General features: G+C 53.8%; 1 protein-coding gene across 3 annotated transcripts in view; it reads right to left on the bottom strand.

Annotated features, from left to right (window-relative positions):
* Nucleotides 1-254: 254 nt before the first annotated feature.
* EGFLAM (EGF like, fibronectin type III and laminin G domains) overlaps nucleotides 255-17,876 on the bottom strand; it is a 137,865-nt gene continuing 120,243 nt past the window's right edge. For all 3 annotated transcript variants that reach the window (XM_037063204.1, XM_037063205.1, XM_037063206.1), the window contains 5 exons: nucleotides 15,988-16,066; nucleotides 12,666-12,806; nucleotides 6,381-6,464; nucleotides 1,856-1,959; nucleotides 255-1,070 (listed from right to left, as the gene is read on the bottom strand). In XM_037063204.1, the coding sequence (XP_036919099.1) occupies nucleotides 916-1,070; nucleotides 1,856-1,959; nucleotides 6,381-6,464; nucleotides 12,666-12,806; nucleotides 15,988-16,066 (563 nt within the window). In that variant the 3' untranslated portion in view covers nucleotides 255-915. The remainder of the gene's footprint in view (nucleotides 1,071-1,855; nucleotides 1,960-6,380; nucleotides 6,465-12,665; nucleotides 12,807-15,987; nucleotides 16,067-17,876) is intronic.

The following is a 17,876-nucleotide window of genomic DNA, read 5'->3' as shown; positions in this document are numbered from 1 at the left end:
TAACACATGTACCTTTTGATCTGCTTATTTGGGACGCTTCCAGTTCATTTCCTCCAGCCATCAACATTTACTGAAGGGCGGTCAGCTCCCTAAGACAATGCCCACCCCAAGTTGCCTACCCCACTCCACTGATACCACTAAGGGCCCATTTTTAGGAACTGTGCAAAAAATTCGGGGCTGGCCACCCAAACTTGCAAAATTATACTGTGTGGACAATCTGCAGCTATAAAAATATACACATACAAAAGGACAGCTACAAAGTCTGGGTGCCCACATCCTTAGATTAACATTATAAAAAGCAGGGATTTCTCACAAAAGGTAAACTTCAGGGGGCGGCGTCACGGTTACGAGTCTCCACGGGGTCTCCCCTCCCCCTTATTATCATGGAAGACTCAGAGCACATTGAAACAGCCTGTGAGGAGTGGAAGGGGGTTAATCCTAATAATTCATGGGCCAAGGTGAGAAATTCCAGGTTCAAGGTCACACAGTCATTCTGCTGTCAGTAAGTACCATGAGTCAGGGATGGGGAGAAGTATTTTAATACTGTCCGTCGGGTCTCTCTTCTCTCTCCTTGTCTAATGCATCATGACTCACAGCCCAGCCACCGAGCCACAGCGGACAGGCCCGTGTGGGCCTGGTGTGTGATCTCTGGCAGCCACGGCACATTCAATGGACAAAGTCCCCTGCTTCTTACATGGAAGATTCCGGCGGGTTTGGCCCACGGAGTGTCAGCAGGAAAGGCCACACAGGGACTCCTGTCTGGGTTCTAGTTTCTCAGCTGGGTGAACTTTCCCCTCGACGAGAACAAACGCAGCCAGCTCCCCGTGCCTTGGCGTACAGTGTCGGCAGGGGCTAGGGGCCCCCCGGGGGTTCTCAGGGTAGAAGGCTCTGCCCCTCGGGCAAGGCCAGCTGCCGTTACTTGGCTCCACAGGTGTTGATGTTCCTACCATCCACAGCGTCCTCCACCAGGGAAACGTGGTAATCGGTGGACAGGGTGAGATGAGAGATGCAGCCCACGAGGCCTCGCACATACTGCCTGTTAGTGTGCAGGGCGATGTCCTTCATGCCACCTGCCAGGAAGCCAGAGGGAGACGGGGTGAGCCATAGGGGACCCTGTCTCCTCAGGACATGCCAGTGTGCCTACCGATCAAAGCATCCCTTGACTGAGGGCTAAGTGAGGGCCCCGCGCCCCTCCAACTGATCCATACGTAGCATCTGGTCTATCACCATCCTTGGAGGAACCGGCTGACTTCATTCAATGCGATACACAACCAGAGGCTATAAACAGCTACTTCATTTGTGACGTCTGACCCAGTTGGCCACTTCAAAGAGTATCTGGTAAATTTTGCAATGTTGTATAATGTCAATAAAATGTAGTATGTAGTTAGAGGTAATGTCCCCTTAAACTGAAAGTAAAACGCTGATGTTGAAGGCTTTTGATTAAGTTCCCATGCAGAAAAGACATGGACGGACACATCTTTTCATGCTTACGTGTCTGCACTGGCGGGTTCCAAGCTATTCACAGAAATACTACTCGTGCTAATTCTGAAAGGGACCAGAGAGCCAACCCCTCCTTCCCAGAGGGAGCTATATTTAGCAGGTTCCTGTTCTATAAACAAGAAAAGCACGGTTTTCCTGGTGGGAGGGTCCAAAGCACAGAAGCATCTAAGTGCTTCCTGTCCCTCGGCCATGAGTCAGAAGTTCAGAACCTGGGAGAATGAACTATCCGGAGACCTTCCTACTTCCAAGTCTGCATCTGACCCAGGGGAGCCCGACCTGGAGGAGCCCCGGCACGGCACATGGAGCAACCCAAGAAGGCACGGGCGTTGCGGAGGTCTGGCCCGAGGTTACTCACCCACGTACAGAGGCCCGTGGATGTTGAGCTGTCTCATGGTGCCGGGCGACTTGCCTGTCCTGGCCCCGTAGTCGTCCACCGTGATCTTTCCCGACGGGCCGTCCCTGTAAAAGCCACCACCAGTTTTGGAGCTTCGTCCCCTCATCCAATTCATTTCCATAGAAATGTACTAACGTACTGACTATGCGCCAGGCACTATGCTAAAGGGCAGAGCTACAAAAATGGAACAAACGCACACACCCATTCCTGGCCCCCTGGAGCGTTAGGTCTATCGAGAAACACAAAACAATGAAAAGTACAGATGACAACTCAGTGTCCCCACTTTGTGGAGGAAGAAGGCCAGGACACCGTGCGATTACTCAGGAGGCAGACAGAGGTCACGGAAAGCTTCTCCAAGGACAGTCTGTCTGAGACCAGTTTCTGAGGCTGGGCGGGTCGAGAGAAGGGGAAGCTAATGCCAACAGGAAGTCGCTGTGGAAAGAGCGAGAAGAAGATGGGGCTGGTGCAGACCCAGCCCAGAGAATTCTGCAGATGGGAGCAGAGTGGAGGAAGAGGAAGCCAGCAGCTGGTGGTGAGGGGCGTGGGGAGCTCAGTCATCGCGGGTCCTGAAGGTGAGAGGGGGCCAGAGAAGAGCTAGGACAGGGCAGCTGTCCTGGCGATGCAAGGTGACTCTGGATGGCATTCTGAGCACAGAAGGGTTGGAGCAGCCTTTGCACGGGGAGGGTTACTCTAGGCAAGGATGAAGAATGGTTTAGCAGCTTCTGAAGGACCCAAGAGCCTCCCGAAAGTGACTCTGAGGGCAGTGGAGCGGAGGCTCGCACTTCTGGCAAGGGCTTTGCAGGTTTTCCAAACCACTCAGCCCATGGACCTTCTCCACAAAAGTACGTCTGCTTCTGCAGCCCTGGGGGGACACTGGCCCGGGCTCTTCTTCTCCTTTTCTTGGAACTCTTTATCGATTTTTAATGTTTCTTTTTTATAACAAACAGTTCTTGTTTCTTGGGTGAATAACCCCTCTCATCTGTCTGATGACGACATCCACATCACTTTTATTCAGAGACTTTGTCCCCTCCCCACTGCTTCGCTGCGTCTGTTCACTGTGACACCTGTCTTTTACACCAGAAACACGGTTCCGGTGCCTTGTGATCGAGACTGCCACTCCCTAGCGAGGGTCGAGCTCTGAAAGGCAGACTGGAAGCTCGGGGGCCGGATGGGTTCTGTCCATGGTGGCTTCAGAGTGCTGTGATCTGGCTCAAGCACTTCCTGGGGACACCTGGGTTTGCTACTCTCCTTATAGGGTCTGGCTGCCAGCATTCTGGAATCCCGATTATGGGGAAAGAATGATGGGGTTCTCAGTATTCAATATATGGCCTGTCATAAAGTCCCCAGTCCTGATCTGTATGACACGCTAGACTTAGTGTCTCCCCCTGCGGACGCCCTTACTTCACTTTGTCCAGGGAGTGGACTTTACCACGTTTCCATGGGCCGGGGAAGGACGGTGTGCCAGCTACAGGGAGTAGAGGGAGAGCTTGGACTCTAAGTCCTCGAGTGAACTCAAGTAAATATTTAAAAGTAACCTTCCTGCTTTTAGCTCCTCGTTCACCTTCCAGAGGTCCCTGGCTCTGCCCATGCAGGGTGGGGGGTGGGGAGGAACATGCTATAAATCCGAGGGCCCAGGCCTCACTTCTTGAGAACAGCTCTTCCAGCAGCTGGTGTTAGAGGTCTGTCCCCCATCCTGCCCTCGCCCTCGAGACCGCACCCTTCCCCCCACCCATGGACCTGCTCATTCAGAGCCTCACCCCCGGGGGCTGTGACTGGCAATGCCTCGCCTGGCCTGCCTCTCCTCCCCATCCCTCTAAAAAAGCTCCATTTTCTCCACTTTTGCCTATCAGTTATTAAGACTTTTTCATTTTCTATCTCTCTATGCCTTACAATCAATGATACCTTAAGTAAAGAATAAACGTGGTAATGCCCTCTCACCTAATAATACACAGTGAATATCCTCATTAGGTTCATTACCATCTACTGCCGCCCATTGGAGGGCAAGACCATGAAGGCAAGGATGCTCGCTGCTCAGTACGCATGCCAGGTGCCCAGACACAATGATGATTTGTGTCGGAGCAGTACAGGGTTCGCAGTGGTGGAAGGATGAGCAGGCCGACCTGTGGTGCTCCACTTCCTCTCTGAAACCGTGTAATGGTGCCAATCTCCCCGAGCCTCTTCTGCAGGTCAGCGACTGACCGTGTGTTCACGGTGCAGAGCGCAGTACCTGACACACGCCTCCTCTATGAAGAGTGCTGGTGGGGTATCATCATCGTTATGAGCACATCATCACCCTCAGCCTCAAAGTGGAGATTATGAAACTGTGTCACTGTGAATATTAACTAAGATTTGGTATATGAAGTACCTGGGATCCTGAAGATGCTTTACAAATGAAAATTGGGTTCCTCTTTTCTGCGAGGATTAATGCCTGTAAATCCAAGATTGCTCAGAGCCGGGCAGCGTGCCGAGCAAGGCTCCCCTTGGGAAGTCGGCATCGACTCCCCGCCTCTGCCTCTGAGCTGCCGTGGGGAACTATGGTCTCCATTTGGCCCTGCTGGTGATGCCCACAGCTTGGCCCCAGCTCCTGCTTCCATCTGTGGGACCAGCTCTTCTAGGCCTGCCTGCCCCTGGGCAGCCCGGCTCACAGCAGCTGCTTGAGTTCCCCCCTCCAGCCAGGTCCTCATGTCCCTTCCTCCTGTCCAACCCTCATTGCAACCTCAGGCCCACCAGGGGAGATGTCGGTGATTACAACAGCAAGAACCAGCTCTGCAAACCGCCTTCATGGTGCCAAGGACGACGGTCTGACATTGAAGTTTCTTCTGGTGGAACATTCCCTATTATCCCTCCAAAACCTTGGCTGGGGTGGGCTCCTCCGTGGAGTGGGATGGTGAGAGCTTTGATCTAAGGTCCTACTCTTGGATCTGCCCACAAACAGGTGCGTAGTTTCGGGAAAGTCACTTAACCTCTGGTTCCTTGGATGTCCAGAGTCCCCACCAGTGTGCCCACAATCAAGCCACAGTTTGGAGCATTTAAAAGTCTTCTCACGGCCCTGGCTGGTGTAGCTCAGTGGATTGAGCACGGGCCTGCGAACCAGAGGATCATGGTTCGATTCCCAGTCAGGGCACATGCCTGGGTTGCAGGCTGGTTCCCTGCAGGCCAACTCCCAGCAGGGGATGCACGAAAGGCAACCATACATTGATGTTTCTCTCCCTCTCTCCTTCCCCTCTAAAGATAAATAAATAAATAAAATCTTTAAAAAAAATAAAAATAAAAGTCTTCTCACAAGGTCTGAGGGTCCTACCAAGCTCCTCTATTTAAGAAAATAGAGAGCAGGGAGATATCAGGATGGGGGCTACAGAGATCAAGTGTGGTCAAGGACTTCCTCTCTCTGGATGTTTCTGAGCAAGCCCTTTTAAAGATGAGTCAGAGAGAGAGAGAGAGAGAGAGCTCAGAGACCACAGAGTTCAATGTGTCTTGGAGCTGGTTTGGACCATGAGCTTTTTAACTTAGATTCTAGAACACATTTTAGATCAAGCCTATAAATACAATGGAAAGACATTTCTTTTTTCAATAAGTCAGAGTTGGGGCTTCATCTAAATCTCTGTTGCCAGGGCTTCCAGGCCACCGGGGCAGCTGGTGGGCACAGACCTGTCTCTGTGGCCTCGCTCTCCCTCTAGGGGTCCAGGGCGGGCGCAGTGGACAAGACGCTACCCCCACCACAGCCTGGATGTGTGCAGAGCAGGACACTGAGGCTGGCGGCCCCATGTTTCCCAAGCCTCACGTTTGACTTTCTCCGCTGCCCTTCCCAGAAGGGGCCGCAGCGAATTCTCAGGGGACCCAGATCAAAAACTCTGCCCACCTCATCTCCTAGGTGCTGCATCTACCACAGCAGGACTGAGTTGGCTTCCGACAGGGGAGCTGGGCCTGCTAGTGTGATTCTCAAAACACACTCTTAGAAATACGGACACAGGGAGCAAAACTATAATTTTAAGGGAGCGATTCACCCAAAGTGAATCAGAGGTCAGGGTAGTGACTCCACAGAGGGGAGGCACACAATCGGAGCAGGACATGCATAGCCTTTAAGGCAGCGTGATGTCAAAGGAAACGAGGGAAATTGCCTACGTAATGAAACGTGAAGCATTCCTCAAAGCCCCTGTGCCCCAAAGTCTCATCTCACGAGAGATACCCACTAAATGGGTATCTCCCACTAAATAACGAGATCTCACTAAATTCCAGCTGAGCCATCAGAAAGTTATTGCTCCAGAAAGTCATGCTGGGTGAAGAGTTGGGAGTTCAGGCTCCCGGGCCTGTCAGTGTCGATGAAGGACCCGGGTGGGAGTCGGCGGCAGAATTCCCTGAACGCCCGTGTCAGGAGTATGGGACGAAGGGCAAGGTCGGGGAGAGGGCAGTGGGGCTGGGGAAACATGAACGCACCTCCCACCTCTGCTGGGCTCTGGCTCGGGCTTGCGCTGTGTTGGGTACTCACCGAACAGCCTTGACCCGGTGCCACCGCCCGTCGTGGAAGGAGCCGTTCACCAGGATGGACGCCACGCCGCTGCCCAGGTTATAGCTACGGCGTCGGGGAAAAGAGACAGAACAGAGTAAAGCGCTGAAGCCCAGGCAGATGCACGTTCATTCACAAGCAACTCTCATCGCAAAAGGTCTATGGAACTCAGAACAGAGTTTTCTTAACACAACACAAAACAATGTTATAAGTTAGGTTTCCAAGCAAGGCCAGGAATGGTCAAAAAATGTTTTTTAATCATGGCAACACATACAGAACATAAAACTTACTGCCTTACCCATCCTTACGTGTCCGGTTCAGTGGACTCACGGTACTACCCTCACGGTATAGTATGGTACCTTGTACTCACGGTACTATACAAGCAATCTCCAGAACTCTTGATCTTGCCAAGCTGCAATTCTGTACCCCTCGTACGAGAACTCTGCGTCCCCCCTCCCTTCTGCTCCCGGCAACAGCCATTCCACGTTGTATCTCACAAATTCGACCACTTCAGGGACCTCAGAGAAGTGGAATCATGCGGTATTTGTCTCCTGGTGACTGGCTTGTCTCACTCAGCATCACGTCCTCAAGGCCACGTACAGAAGCACCCACGCAGACAGCATCGGGAACAAGAAAGGCTTTATCGTTTGTGATGTGCTACACGCTGCTCAATAGAGTCCCGCGTCAAAGGTCATGTCCAGCCAGAACCTCAGCATGCGCCCTTCATTGGACATAGGGTCTTCGCAGATGTAAGAAATTAAAAGGAAGTCACACTGGATCAGGGCCGCCCTAAATCCTATGTGACTAGGGTCCTCGTAAGAAAGGGACAGACAGAAGAGACACATGGGGGAAGGAAGCCGTATGAAGGTGAAGACAGGGACTGCAGTGATGCAGCTCCAAGCCAAGGCGTGCCGAGGACTGCGGGCAAGCACCAGAGCCTGGGAGAAGGCGCAGAACAGACTCCTCTGTGACGCCCTAGAAGAACCAGCCCTGCCAACACCTGCGTGTCAGACTTTGAACCCCCAGAACTGTGAGGAAATAAATCTCTATGGTTTTAAGCCACCAATTTGTGATCAGTTGTTATGGCAACCCTTGGCAATGAATACTTGTGCTTTCACGTTTTAAAAAGCAAACTGAAACAGAACAGAACACTGCAGAGTAGGCTGAACTCCAAAGAGATGAAAAGCATTTGCCTAGAACCCCAGAGCTATGTGTAGGATGAACTTGGTGTCTTATCTGTCCCATCCCTCCATTTTACTCTGATATCTGGTCTCCTCAGTAGCTTTCTATTTCCTGTTTCGGGTTCCAGATGGCCTGATACCTTGAGGGCACCAGAAGACAGGCACATGTTGTTTGCCAGAGAGAAACATCCCTCTTAGTCCAGTGTTCACTCAATGATTCCAATTTAATTCAATTCAACAAACATTTAGTGAGTGATGACCCTCGGCCAGGCACCAGGCCAGCTGCCTAGACCGTCTCTTGGTAACAGGATAAAACTTGTCCTTGAAGGACAAGGTGCCCCGCCTGGACGACCCTCTCCTCATCTTGTAAGGGGATGTGTCTCTCCTTCAGTCCACTGGCCAAGAAACAGCACTGAGAAAGCCTGGGCTTATCTCGCGCCCCTGTGGGCACTTAGCCTGAGAAAAGAGCAGGCAGGGACAGCGCTCGGCTTTCCCCTGGGAAAGCGCCCCAGCCCTTTCTTTCATAATAGGGCTCAGAGCACTCACACGGCCCATCGACATTTGGCTGAGAATAGAACAGGGGCAACTTGACAAACTGGGACAAAGCTGTGACTCTGACCCTGAGAAACCCACAGTTTCCCCACAAATATTCCCACATCCAGTGGCTCCTTGTAGGAAGCAGCCAAGAGGTGGAATTTTCAGATTTCGTTTTCAGTGGCCAAACGCTTGCGGAAGAAATGGATGACTATGAAGCAGGCTGAGAGCTGGCTGGCAGACACGTAGCTGAGTGACTGTGTGCAGACGGGCCGAACCCACCTGGATTCCCACTCTGCCAACTATGAGCCCGTGACCGTGGGTCATGTGCTTCATTCACCTCTCTGAGCCTAGGGTTCCTCGTCTGTGAAGTGGGGTAGCCACACCTCCCCCGAAGGATCGTAGGGACTAGTAAAAGCATACGCCCACTTCACGTGGTTCCTGCACAGGGGAACAGGAAGTCCAGAGGAACCAGAGAAAGTTGCCACCAAGAGTTAAACGTGCCAGGCCTCTCCTGGAAGAGGAGTCATGTGTGAGCGTGAACCACGGGCTGTAAATGTGTAACCGAGAAGGCCAGGAGCACCCAGAGTCCAGAGCAGAGGTGACCTGGGCATACCTGCAGGGACACTGGACTCGAACGGGGTTGGGACCCAGCGAATGGAAACCCGTGCAGGTGTGTTTGGACAAAGGAGGGGCTTTCCTCCTCTGCCCTCCAGCCCCACCACGCTCCTGTTTATGCAAAAGCCAGACTGTGCTCCGGGAGTCAGCCCTGAGTCCAGCCATCAGCACAACGCGGGCACAGGGCACTGAGCTGGCCTCCCCACCACCCGGCTCTCCAGTCCACCCCCTCCATCTGATTGCAGACCCTCAGGAACCTCCTGCTTCCCAGACACTCGGTGCTTCACCCAGGACTCTCTCTCTCCTTTAACCCTCACCCGAGGATATGTTTATTGATTTTAGAGAGAGAGGAAGGGAGAGAGGGAAAGATGTGAGAGAGAACCATCAATCAGTGGTCTTGCATAGGTGCTTGGACCAGGAATCGAGCCCACAACCTTCTGGTGCATGGGACAACAGCCCAACCAATGAAGCCGCCCAGCCCTTTTTATTCTTATCCGAAAGGGCTCTCTTTCACATAACAATAAATGATCAAGAGCCGTGGTTCTCTCTGTTCACAGAGGGTGTGAGGAAGCTTTCTGGGGCAGGAGAAATGTTCTGTATCTTACTCTGTGTGGTGGGTCCACAGGTTTTACACGTTTAAAAATCTATCAAACTGTGCACCTAACATTTGTGCACTTCATATAAGTTATAGCTCATTTTTTAAAAGCAAAAGCATAAGAATGAATGAGAAAAATGAACAAATGAGCGCACGTCTGGTTTCAACTCTCAGTGCTCACGAATCTGGTTAGCACCAATCGGTTATCCTGACGCAAGTCTCCCTGCTCAGGCGGGGGCTGACGGGAGGCGGTGAGGCTGAGCGCCATCCGGTGAGGCCCGGGGGAAACCATTCACCGTCTCCGTGCTGTGCCCCCTTTAAGACACAGCCCAGGGCACCCTGCCCACTCAGATCTCTTCCCTTTCTTTCTCTTGATGCATAAAAAGGTCATCAAGGTCATGTAGAAAATTAGTGGGAAAGATTGTCAGTCGAGCGGTTTTCATGAAGCCTGCTCCCTGGGTTTTATGCCCCATGTTTAATCATAAGACACCGTGAAACAAAACAAAAGCCGAAGCCGTACTCACACCTACGCACTTTGATTCCTTTTCCTCGACTTAATCTTGCACAACCACCATAGATACTTTTTTTAGAGTTTCATCGCTCTTCCTCATTCTCTGCCGGAGGGCCTTTGAGCACTAAATTAGCACAAGGACTCGCCTTTAAGTGAAGAGAGAGAGTCAAGGAAGTCGAGACTATATTTTATTACTTTAGGTTTTCTATTGTTTACTTGGGATCTGGGTCAAACACCAAAACCTCAAAAATGGTTTTTCTGCCCAGTGACACCAGTTCACTCACTAGGCTCCGCTGATGTAAGCCGTGTGAAGGTGGGGGCCCGCTTCTTTTAAAAATAGCAACAATAACAATAGCTGCATTTTATGAAGCAGATATATCACGCTGACTTTCTTACTTATGTTACCGATCTGAGGCAGGAGTTTCTAGAACATATTGAGGGTAGAAAACACTCAATGGAGGAAAGCAATTGTGGTCGTCGTTACCACTAATAACTAGAGATGCCAGGCCCTGCACGGAGCCCTTTCGGTGAATGAACGCACTCAGCCCTCCCAGCCAACCCTGTCCTTTCTGGTAACTTGCAGCAGGTCACATGGCCATGGGAACCCTGCCTGTCTGACTCTGAAGGCTTCGACCACATCAGACCCTGTTTCCCAGTGTGCGCTCCCAGACGGATTCCCATCAGCCCCTCGTGCCCGAGGAGACCTGCTCCATCGGTCTCTGCGTGTAGGCCCGGGGCTCTCCCTCTGAAGCAAGCTCCCCGCTGGCCGGCTGGCTGAAGGCTGCTTGCTGCTTGCCAACCACCACGGGCCTGCGCCCTGGGTCCTCCCGGTGCCCAGCCTCCCGCAGAGCATCCACGGGCCTGCCTGTCAGAGGAAGGAACGCAGCGAGCAGTGGCAGCAGCTGCGGGCCCAGGCCCAGGGGCAGAACCAGCAGGGCTACGCTGTGCATCCAGAGTCCAGCCCAAGCTCCAGGCTCTGAAGAAAAACATGGGGCTCATCGTCAGAAGACTGAGAAAGAAGCGGTGGCTGCAGAACTGTGTCTGGATGCAGTGGAGTTGCTAGAAGGCGCCCGGGGGGGTGTGGGAGGCTGGCCGGTTCCAAAGGAGGCCCATGGGAGCTGCCTGCAGCCCCGAGCGGATCGCGTTTCCCCACTCGGCGGGGCCGGGGGGCGAACACATTTTGGTTGGCGGTTTAGGGGGACGTTGGCCTCCCACCCATGGCCGAGCTACTGTTTCAGTTCCCTTTTCTGGGCACAATCAAGTACTCGAGGCCTTGGTGAGGTTAACCACAGGAAAACCACAAGAAAATGGCTCTGCGGCAGCCAGCCTGAACCCGGGGTGTGAAAAGCTCGGCGTTTGACCTTGGGGCGGAGGTGGGGAGGCAGGGGGTGGGGAGACAGAGGGTGAGGATGGTGAGCGCAGCTCCCGTAGGCCAGCCTCTAGCCTTTAACCACACAGGTCTCTCAAAGCCCCAAAAGTCACAGGATCGCACAGTTCCGTGTGCTCCGCTATTCAGGAGCAAGCGCGACGCTGGGTAAATGGCGTTTCCTCTCAGACTGCTTTTTATTCAGACTGAACAGACGTCCAGGGCCCTGCGCTGGCTGTTCAGCAGCCCCAGGGCATGACCCACAGACACCCAGAATTAAGTCTTCATCCGCCCCGTGGTTCGGTTACCGTGGCTGTGTCTACTTCAGTTCCAGGGCATTCCCCTCAGCCCACGAACACTTGTGCCAGGCCCCAGGCGTGGGTGGCGGGGGGGGGGGGTCACAGGAGGGAAAGCCAGAGGAAGCCCTGCCCCTGGAGCATCAGGGCCACCAAGAGAAGTGGTGACAACAGATGGCTGGCCCCACTCCTACTTTCTCTGGTTTGGGGTGGGGCCTGAGAATGGGCATTTCTGACATTCCCAGGGGACTGTGATGCTGCGGGCCCAGGGACCACATGTGGAGAATCCCTGGTCCAGACGAGTCCTTTCCAACCCAATCTCCAGCAGAAGCGGTTTCATATTACACGCCAGGCCCTTTGGGGTGGGAACCCGGCTCCCACTGCTCTGCCGAGGGGAAGCTGTGAGAGGCCCTTCCTTTAGCTATTTCCTAGCGACACCTTTGAAAACTCTGAGAGCAGTCTAAACTGAGTTTAAAAGGCCCAAAGTCCCAGGCACTGCCTTGCCAGTGCCACCCAAGAAGCACTTACAAAAGCCCCAACGCTGGGCTGATCCCTCGAGACCTGAATCTGTGCCTCCTTTTCCCTGGTGGGAGACGGGGAGGCAGGCATCCGCTCCCCGAGGCAGCACGGCCAGCGGCGGGCACGGTGAGCGCCGAGGGCCGGGTCTTCCACTTGCGGTCTCCAGCTCAGGCCCAGACGGAGAGCACCAAACCCACCGCCACGCTCAGCTCTCCCAAGTCCTCTTTCCCCCGCTTCCCAACATGCAAATGGGGAGCACGTGGCAGCAACACCACTGGGGTCAGAATCTGTCCTGCGCCCAGTCAGGTAATCGACATTTTGGGCTTTGCCACACAGTCCCTACTAAAACCGCTCAAGTGTACCACTGTAGCATGGAAGCTGTCACGGACAATGTATGAATGAACGAGTAAGGCAGTGTTCCAACAATACTTCATTTACAGAAATGGGTGGTGGGCCAGGCCTGGCCCCCAGGCTGTGACAGCTGACGCTGCTCAGGAAGACGGGCACTGGCAAGAAAGACCAGGAGCCTCAGAGAAGCCTGGAGCTCCGGGCAACGGTCACTCCAGCAGCCTGTGTTCTGGTTCACTTTGGTGACACTCTGGCATGGGCTGCAAGGCAATGCTGAAGGCAGCTGGCGGGGGCCTTACCTGAATGTCAGGGCTCCGTCTCGAAGGCCCAAGGAAATGAAGTCACTGTTGGACAGGAGGCTGTCTCCCCGCCACATCAACAGGCCGTCTTTGGCAGTCGCCTTAAACCTCATGAATACATTCGACCTTGACCCGGACACCCTGGGGGAAACACACAAACAATTGCACCAAATTAACTACTCTCTGCCAGCATCCATGCCCGAGTGTTGTCTGCCGGCCCGGAGAAGCCAGGTATACGGACGATCTGGCATTCCTGAAACCCACCACCAGATTCGTGTTGGCGACCCCACCCCAGTCACAACGTCATCATGGGTGCAAGGCCTGGGCTGCTCATGCGGCAACAGTGTCTCCGGCCCCAGGTGGGTACAGGCCCACGAGAACACTTGGCAAGTCACAGATTAGCCAGACTCCGGTCAAGTCTACAGTCCCAGCTGCACCCCAACATACACCCCAGCCCTCCTTTCTTGTCCTACGGCTGAAGGCTCCTTGGGAAACGGTTCCCCATTCCCCAACGGACAGTGGCCTTCTTAGTTTCCAAAAGGCTGAACTTGGCAGCTTCTTTGGACCGTGATCGTGCTGTGGACGGCCAGCTCTGGTGGCGACTGTCCTGGAGGACAGAGGGGAGACTGGGCAGGAGGCAGAGTGAGAGGTGTTGTGGCAAAGGCCAAACGGAGAGGAATGAGAAGCCGAAAGGCAAGGGGAGGTGCCGGAGCTGGTCCAGGCCCAGGGCATCCACCGTGGCTCTGGGCTCCCATCAGNGCTCATGCGGCAACAGTGTCTCTGGCCCCAGGTGGGTACAGGCCCACGAGAACACTCAGCAAGTCACAGATTAGCCAGACTCCGGTCAAGTCTACAGTCCCAGCTGCACCCCAACATACACCCCAGCCCTCCTTTCTTGTCCTATGGCTGAAGGCTCCTTGGGAAACGGTTCCCCATTCCCCAACGGATAGTGGCCTTCTTAGTTTCCAAAAGGCTGAACTTGGCAGCTTCTTTGGACCATGATCGTGCTGTGGACGGCCAGCTCTGGTGGCGACTGTCCTGGAGGACAGAGGGGAGACTGGGCAGGAGGCAGAGTGAGAGGTGTTGTGGCAAAGGCCAAACGGAGAGGAATGAGAAGCCGAAAGGCAAGGGGAGGTGCCGGAGCTGGTCCAGGCCCAGGGCATCCACCGTGGCTCTGGGCTCCCATCAGGTCCTAGGCAGAGCCCAGCTCAGAAACCCAGTCTAACTAGAGGGACCCGTGTTCCCTCTGTCACAGGGCGAAGAGCAAGCATGAGGCCCTTACATAAAAGGCAGTAGAGGAGGCAGGACTTTAATCCTGCTAGTGATACGGCACTTTCGGAACAGTCTCTCTCTACACCCCCACCACTTGTACCGTCCCTCTGTCTGTCCCACGAACCTGGAGCTGTAGATGCATCTAGTAGTGAACGTGGAGGGGACTTCTGTCTAGGTTTTCCAGAGCCCGGCCCAGGCAGGAAGAGACCGAGGTTGTCCTGCCCGCCCCGTGCAGGGCCTCAGAGCGGTGAGGGCGCAGCAGGACCCAGGGCATCGACCCCTCCCCTGGGCCAGGCGCAGAGCAACCCAGCTCTGGCCCTTTTCTTAGAGACCCGCTCTTCCCAAGCTTCTGTTTCAGGCTCTTCCCCTCCCCCATCTGCCTGGGGTACGCTGAGTGGCAGGAGCCAATCACGATGGCTCTGTTTCTCTTGCAGTGAATGGTTTGGGGATGGCCATGCCACCCACCATTGTCCAGTGAGCTAGAGGAAATGCATTGGGAAGATTCTAGGAAAGAGTCCTTCCCCTTTAGAAAGAGTCACATGAGGAAAAAGGCTTTTCGCTTCCACTGGATGTTGCCCTGATTGGCGTCCATCTAACGAGCGTCTCCTGACCGTGAGGGGCGTGGCCGCTGCAGAATGTGCTGAGGGTGATAAGGCAAACAGACAGACTTGGGTCTTTGATGTTGCTGACCATTTTCTGAATCAGTCAAGCCAAGGTCTGGTCTAAGTCTGGATGGTTGATCGTATGAAATAAGAAAGACCCTTCACATTTAAGACATGTCAAGTTGAGTTTTCTGTTACTTGCAGCCAAAGGCACCTGACTGAAACAGACTCTGACCTTGACTTTTACCTGTAGCTTCGCACACACGCATGTGTGCACGTGCGCGTACACAGACATGCACACAAGGGCCAGCCGAGTTGCTCTGGTTTGGGGCCCCTGCCTCCTACTCCCACTAGACTACCCAGTGCTACTCACAAAGCAACAAGGGGGCTGAAGACTCGGGTCCCTTTCACACCCGCTTTCTGGAGACTGAATGCCCTTCCATCTCTGGAGAAAAGGACTGAAGAAAGAACTGGGGTCTCTCCTGGCTGGAAATCCACTTTGCCTACAGTCCCATGCCAAGAACACCAAGATAAACACAATATGGGATTAGAGAAATGAAGCAATGTCTGTCTGTCTGGTGTGTGTTGAGAGTTACCAGGGAAATGTCCGTCCGGCGCCCCAGGAACATGTCCCTCAACCACCTAGATTCTTTGAAAAGCCACCAGCCTCCACCCCAAGAACTGGGTGTGTTTTTAGCTCAAAGCTTTGCCTTAAGAAACAGTCAACCTAAAGAGGAAAGAAAGTTCGAGAACTGTGGTGCTGGCAGCGTGGTGGGGGATGGAAGACCGTAAACTACAAAGAACGAGGGGAGGGAAACAAGAGAGAGAAGAGGCAAAATGAAAGCGCCAGAGATGGGGATCCCCGGGTTGAGGACGTGCCGGGGGCCCGCCTCCCTGGTCACACACATAGGCTCCTCCGAACCAGCAGCTCGGACTCCGGTGAGGGGCTGGAGCCTCAGCCACCAGGGGTTGACATGGCAACGTGGCATCTGCTTGTATCCACATGAAGAGAGCCGAGGAGCCCCCACTGAACTGGTCCGAGCCTGAGGACGACGGGGGACCTCTGCTGCTGAAGATACAAAGGAGGGCACAGACTGTGCCCTGTGTGTCGGGCTGTGGGGGCACCAGGTCTCCCCCCGGGCTGAGCTGCAGACCGTGGCCAAGAACAGCATGAAGCGAACTTCCCAGACTCCTCACCCTGTCTGCAAAAGTGGGCACCTCCTCCGACAGCGTCTGGGCTGTTTGAAAGCCTGCCTTTCTCAAGTTTAATTTGTGTCGTTTTGCTCTGGTTCGTATGTTTATGACGTGTGGTTGTTTTCCCCTGAGGCCATGGCTCAGCGGCCTCCTTTAGGATTAGCTCCTGGCACAGGAAATGAGGAAAAGTCTTGGAAATGACATTGAGAACTCTACCCCCAAGAGACAAGGCAGGTGCCTGGGGAGCGGCTTACCTCTTGAGGATGTCGGGGTTGTCGTAGGTCAGGTAGCTGCGGCCCATGAACTGCGGAGTCTCGATGGTTTCTGTGACGGCTGAGACAGAACAGAGATGGCAGTTATGTGGTCTGAGGCCCTGTGGACCCCAGCACTCAACCTTGTGGCCAGAAAATATCAAGAAGGCCAGCTCCTGGAATTAGGACATTTAACAAGCTCACTTGTTAGCGCCTTCCTCTTGGCCAGGTTTGGGGCTGCCTGGCCTGAAAGCCTGGAGTTGGCGCCTCCCCGTTGACCCCTCCCTGGGGCTGGCTGTCTCTGGAAATGGCCTCGGTACTCCTGAGAAGGGCTTGCAAGGTGCTGAAACTTGGCCCGTGCCCAGCTACCCACGTAAGCCCAAGAGCAGGTCGTGGGCTGTGTGGGGAGCAGCTGGGGGCAACCCTAGATGTCCCCCAAGGGAGGCGGAGGAAATAACCCCCCCAAAAGCCCTCCGGGATTCCTGTATTTAAAGCCGACCTGCCCCAGGACGCTTCCAGCCACAACTGCAAGAGACCAGCAAAGTACGAGAAATGAGGTACTGCCTTCTTTGTCCCAAGCGCTGTCCAGTGCCGTATCTCACAAGGTCTTCACCATAATCTCACAAAGTAGAGGGGTTTGTAGAAAGGGGAGGGGCAGATAGTCCCATTTTACAGGAGAGGGAAACGGTGCCCAGAGGTCGCCAAGGACCTGCCCGAGATGATGTCACTAAGGGAACAGGAACCAGACTGGCCCCCTTGGGTCTGGTCCTCAGCCCACTGCTTACTTCCCAGGACTTCAGAGGTGGGGTTTCCTTCCCCTCAATTTGCCTTTGCTTTGTGTTCCTGAGAAATCTTCCTTTTCCACCCCACTTGCACACAATTAGGTTATGTCTTTGGGTTTGGTGTCAAACACTGGGGGTAATTTAGGAGATTTCAGCCAAAGAGATAACAGCCAGATCTTTGCTGCCTTTAGAAAAATACGGCAATGACACCTTAAAGAATTAAGATGGAATGAATCTCATTTTCAAAGAAATGTGCAAAACAAAATAGAATAAGCCAGCTTATGAAATGAGTTAAGAGTTTCACAAAACTATGTGGCTATAAACCCGGGAGAGAACATATATAATTATTTGACACAATGAACACTCAGGAGAGTTTAAACATAACTTCTGACCATTTTTTTTAAAAGAGAGAGAGAGAGAACAGCAAACCCTAAAACCCAGTGACACTGGGCTCCCAAGTGTAAGTTCCTGTGTTGACAAGTCCCAAAATATTTTCATGAGACGTAAAAAGTTTCGAAAGGAAGGAAAACAAGAAAAGCAAAGGAAGAGAAAACTTTTAAAGTAATTCCCAAGAAATTGCCGTCTTGCTCTTTGAAGGCACACAGGCCCAGCTGGACAAGCGCCCATGGCCCAGCGGGCCTGTCAGGGACAGAGCGAGCAAAGGCTATTGTATGTGAACTCCTGGGCCACAACTGTTGGCCTCTCTCCCTTCGGGTTAAGGTGGGGAGGAGGGGGAGGAGGGGGAGGGGGAGGAGAGAGAGGAGAAAANGCCCAGCTGGACAAGCGCCCATGGCCCAGCGGGCCTGTCAGGGACAGAGCGAGCAAAGGCTATTGTATGTGAACTCCTGGGCCACAGCTGTTGGCCTCTCTCCCTTCCGGTTAAGGTGGGGAGGAGGGGGAGGAGGGGGAGGGGGAGGAGAGAGAGGAGAAAAGAGTGGGATGCAAAAGAGAAAGACAGTGGAGAGCAGGGGCGGGAGGGGGGCTTGGGGGAGGAGGGGGCAAGCTAGAGTGAGGAGGGGAGAGAAGAAAATGCTGAGAAAGTAGGAGGAGGAGGAGGAGGCAGGTGGACAGGTGGCCCCTGGGGCAGGGAAAGGGGGGACAGAAAGGCAA

The sequence above is a fragment of the Sturnira hondurensis genome, unplaced genomic scaffold (assembly GCF_014824575.4).
Source record: "Sturnira hondurensis isolate 20B ecotype Veracruz unplaced genomic scaffold, ASM1482457v3 Scaffold0014384, whole genome shotgun sequence".
NCBI lineage: Eukaryota > Metazoa > Chordata > Mammalia > Chiroptera > Phyllostomidae > Sturnira > Sturnira hondurensis.
The sequence above is the reverse complement of the archived record's forward strand: the minus strand, read 5'-3'. Positions and strand labels throughout refer to the sequence as shown.